This window comes from Propithecus coquereli, unplaced genomic scaffold (genome assembly GCF_000956105.1).
Source record: "Propithecus coquereli isolate 6110/MARCELLA unplaced genomic scaffold, Pcoq_1.0 Scaffold19330, whole genome shotgun sequence".
Lineage (NCBI taxonomy): Eukaryota > Metazoa > Chordata > Mammalia > Primates > Indriidae > Propithecus > Propithecus coquereli.
The window spans coordinates 1-4,471 of NW_012144225.1; the positions used below are offsets into that span (position 1 = coordinate 1).

The 4,471-nt window shown below is 52.1% G+C and overlaps 1 protein-coding gene across 1 annotated transcript; it reads left to right on the forward strand.

The window, feature by feature from the left end:
* Positions 1-193: 193 nt before the first annotated feature.
* Positions 194-3,803, forward strand: LOC105809439 (apolipoprotein L2-like). Its single transcript, XM_012643251.1, has 3 exons — positions 194-221; positions 318-447; positions 2,927-3,803. The coding sequence occupies exons 1-3, from the start codon at positions 194-196 to the stop codon at positions 3,801-3,803; spliced, it is 1,035 nt and encodes a 344-aa protein (XP_012498705.1).
* Positions 3,804-4,471: the final 668 nt, after the last annotated feature.

The following is a 4,471-nucleotide window of genomic DNA, read 5'->3' on the forward strand; positions in this document are numbered from 1 at the left end:
AGGATGGGGTGGGGACAGGATGGGCTGGGGAGGGGGGATTGGGAGGCTTTGTGTCTCTTCCTCTCCTTGCCATAGGACACCCGTCCTATGGGATTCTGGCAATGACTTCCTTGGTGGCCCTGTCTCCAAATACAGTGCTAGGGGTCAGGGCTTCAACCTACGAAACTCGGGGGAGCAGAGCTCCGTCTCTAGCATGGGCGACTCCATCACAAGTGCCCCACGTGAGAGCTGCTCGGGAAGGTCAACATGTAGCCACCTTCTATCCAGTGCCATTTATGCCCTGCCCCACTTGCCTCCAACCTTGTTTTCTTTCCAAGCAGAGAGCAGCAGCTTTATTGAGGATGTCACCGAGTATTTCCGGGACACGGTGAGCAGAAAGGATCTGCACCTTCTGCTGACTGATGATGAAGCCTGGGAGGGGTTTGTGGCTGAGGCTGATTTGTCCAGGTAACGTCCATGGGCTACCTCTGTGGAGTGCCTCAGAAATGCCACCCGGCTGTCCCCACTGGGCAAGTTTCCTCCTGGCAGGTGCACCTCCTCCGGGCAGCCTTCTCTGGCTGGGGCTGAGGACACCCACTTCTTGACAATCCGTGAGGACCAATTCTTTCCTGTCACTCGCTGGCAGTGAACAGCCTCAGGTCGAGGGCAGAGGGAACCCTCAGGGGGCAGGAGGAGCAATAGGAAAGCTGGGACAGCAGAGCTGGGGCTGGGGTGTGGCCAGCGGGCAGCGAGGTCACAGACTTACAGAGGTCATGGCCGTGCAGGGGACACAGGAGTCGGAGAGGGATATCTCTTCCCTCCCTGATTGGATCCCCCACTGAGAGGCACAGAGGGTTGAGGGAGACCGTGTCCTTCACACCCTGCCTGAGGGATGCAGAGTTCTCGGCTGCCATTTGGGACCCCCTTCTGTTCTACATAGAGTAGCCCCTGACCAATGGGTGGGCATAGCGGCTTACCGAAGACTTCCGAGGTCATTATGGAAGGCTGTCAATTTTAAATATTTTGCAGGATTCTGAAGAGACCCACAAGTTCTGCCTATAGAGGGAAACACTCCCTCTGGCATCTTGTCCAAATCCAGGTCTTTTCAGGCTTAGCAATTCATATAGATGGTTCTTAAAGTCTCTCGAGTCTTTAGGAGGTTGCATAAAATTGCACATGGCCTTGGCATGGACACATGCAAAAGTGTCATCAGCGAAGGTGTCAGTTACTAGTAACATCTGAGAGGAAGGCCCTGAAAGTTGGGGTGCCAGGTGGGAGGTCAGGAGTCGATCAGATGGGAGGAGAATCAGGATGGACCCAGGGTTAGCAGCCAGGTTGCCTGTTTCGTGATCAACTGGGCAGTGGGCGGACCCAGGGACCTTCAGCCAGAGGTCAAAGGGCATCAGGCATGAAAAGAGAGCAGACACCAGGAAAAATGACATTTAAGGTCCCTTCTGGCTCTGAGGTTTTTGTTTTCATTTTCAATTCTAAGTACCCGGAGTTGGCCAAACTGCAACGTCTGAGGGCCTGCTTACTTTTGATACCAACCGCGAACTTGACGTCCTTCCTAAATCCAGCGTCAGGTTTGATAATTCACTATCAGGACTCTCAGAACCACCGAAAACTGTTATTACACAGTTACGGTTTATCACAGGGAAGAACACCGGTTAAAATCAACCAAAGGAAGAGACACACAGGCCACAATGGTTTCAAGTGAAGCTTCCATGGTCCTCAGGAACACAGCGCCGCTCTGTATTCAGTGTGTGACAATACACACGGAGCAGCGCCAACCAAGGAAGCCCACCCTGTTAAAGAAAAAATTACTCTGACACGTGTTAAAACAGTAAGGCAGCCTTTACTCAGGATTACTGCGGTAGAGGAAAGAGATTGGGCTCGACTCCAAATGCAGTCAGGACTGCTGGCGATTTACCGCCAGCAAACAGGTGAGGGCATCGGCAGGTGGCAAATCACTAGCAGGAGACATCGAGGCGGGGGACTCTTGCTAAATGACCTAGCAGGACCGAGGCAGGTCAGAGCATTAATACACCAGAGGTGGGGGATGAGGAATCTCGATCAGATATCCAGGGTGCTCAGATACAAGGGAGGGAGGATGCTCACGAAAGTGACTTAGCGGGACTCTGGCTGAGACTGAGCAAAGCAGGCCCAGCATGCACAGGAGAGACATGGAGGCCAAGGCTGGCGCCTAGTCGAGAAGAGGTTCAGAAGAGCCTAACTGAGGTTTCAGCAAGGAGAGAGTCTTTTTCAACCCAAGCCTGCATGTCCAGAGTTTTTATTGGGGCAGGATCACGTACTGCCCTTGTGGCCCACCTGGAGTCTCCAGCCTTTCCTGGAGGTGTAGCACCTTTAGTCTCCAGTTCCTCAGTAGGTCAGAAATGACACCACGTGGCCCAGAGTCACCATGATAGTTCATATCGTTATGCTGTCCTATGGCCAAAGCCGCCAGGATCACACAGACTTTCCTATCAGGAAGGACATTCCAGGGGCCTAGAGGTCACTTCCCAGTAGCTGAGGACAAAGGGACGATCTCCCTTTGGCTAAGGCTAACTCTTCACTACATTAGAATTCTCTGAATAAAGGGTTCCTTTTTTTCTCTCCAATCCACTTCTCTTTGTTCTCGGTGGAGTTTCCACTCTGCGATGGTGCCGCCCTGCCCTCGAGGGAACGGGCGTCTTCATCAAGCACCTACCGCTAAAGAACATCTTGAGATGACTTTTACTTATTAATCTTGTAATGACTAAGTAATACAGGGCATCTATGATGTGCAAAATGTGTTTAACGTTGAAGGAAAAATTCTTTACATTTGTAAAAGTTGTTTCCATTTGATTTATAGTAAAAGCTCTGTGATTTAAGCAGGATAGATCTTATTGAGCCCATTTTACAGATAAGAAAACTGTCTCTCTTAATCTCTTGATCCTTATTGTTCCAGGGATGAGGCGGATGCACTCCGTGAAGCTCTGAAGGATCTTGCAACAGACACGATCATGGTGGACAAAGACAGGCTCCAAAAAGACCTGCGGGAGAGGGAGACGCTTTTGAACAAGTTTTTTCAGGTGAAACTGGAGCTCGAGGAGCGCATAGGAAAGCTCCATGCCCTTGCAGATAAGATTGACAAGGTCCACAGGGACTGCACAATCTCCGAGGTGGTGGCCAGCTCCACTGGCATTGCCTCTGGCATCCTGACCATCCTTGGCTTGACTTTGGCACCTGTGACAGCAGGAGTCAGTCTGGGACTCTCAGCAACTGGGTTGGGGCTGGGAGCAGCAGCTGCTGTGACCAGTGTTTCCACCCACATTGTGGAACAATCAAACACCTTGTTAGCAAAAGGCCAAGCCAGCAGCCTGTTGTCAACCAAGGTGAACATGGCAGAGGTGGGGAAGGAGGCTGTGAATGAGAACACGCCCAAAGTTATTTCCTTAACCAAGAATTGTTCCAAAGTCCTGAAAGACATTGGGAAGAACATCCGGGCCATCAAGGTAGCCAAAGCCAGCCCTCACTTACTAGCCGATGCCAAGTGCCTCATGACCACTGGGAAGATCTCTGCTCAAGGCGCTGAGCAGGTGCAGAAAGCTTTTGCAGGCACAGCTCTAGCAATGACCAAAGGAGCACGGATCGTGGGTGCAGTCACCACAGGAGTCGGGCTTCTGATGGACCTGGTCAGCCTTGTGCAAAACTCCCAGCACTTGCATGAGGGAGCAAAGGCGGAGTCGGCTGCAGAGCTGAGGCAGCAGGCCCAGGTGTTGGAGAAGCAGCTGGAGGAGCTCACCCGGTGCTATGAGAGTTTGCAGCAGGGCCGGACCCAGTGACACTCCAGAGCAGTGCAGAGGTCAGGGGACGTGTGCTGGGCAAACGCGGGGGACTTTATTAAACAAGACACTTTATTAGAGGAAGAAAGAGGGTGAGACAAACCCTGGGAACTGGGTGTTAAGGAGTTTGGCATTTCTGGAGCTGAGCACCGCAAAGCAGGGGTTCATGCAGATGGCAAGGGGGTCAAGGGGAAGGCAGGAACGCCGCAGCCTGGGATAAGGGGAGAGAGGGCACTCGGGAGGCTGGGGAAATGGGAAGAAGTCGTCCATTTGGACTAAAGAGAACATTGTGGGATCAATAGAGAGGGAGGCGCACAGGAACGAGCCATGAGAAGGCAGGAAAACCCAAGAATTGGAAATGGGACAAAGCCAAGGTGAATTGTTGGAATCAGAAGAAACAACAGCTCCACTACCGACCCTCCCTGTGGTTTGACATCCCAGCAAGAATGAGTCTTTCCCTGGTGATGATCTCTAGCCCTGTCTTCCCAGTGTCAGTTTACCCATGTCTTCCATTGGGTGTGTCTCAGTCAGGCAGTGGCTTCTTGATGGTGGTGGTGATGGTGATGGTGGTGATGGTGGTGGTGGTGATGGTGATGGTGGTGATGGTGATGGTGGTGATGGTGGTGGTGGTGATGGTGATGATGGTGATGGTGATGGTGGTGATGGTG

What these genes read in the sequence shown, in the direction of transcription:
- LOC105809439 (XM_012643251.1), top strand. Translation starts at nt 194, where the DNA reads ATGGGCGACTCCATCACAAGTGCCCCAC. An exon ending in CTCCATCACAAGTGCCCCAC is followed by an intron (nt 222 to 317) that starts GTGAGAGCTGCT and finishes TTTCTTTCCAAG; the next exon opens with CAGAGAGCAGCAGCTTTATT. An exon ending in GCTGAGGCTGATTTGTCCAG is followed by an intron (nt 448 to 2,926) that starts GTAACGTCCATG and finishes TTATTGTTCCAG; the next exon opens with GGATGAGGCGGATGCACTCC.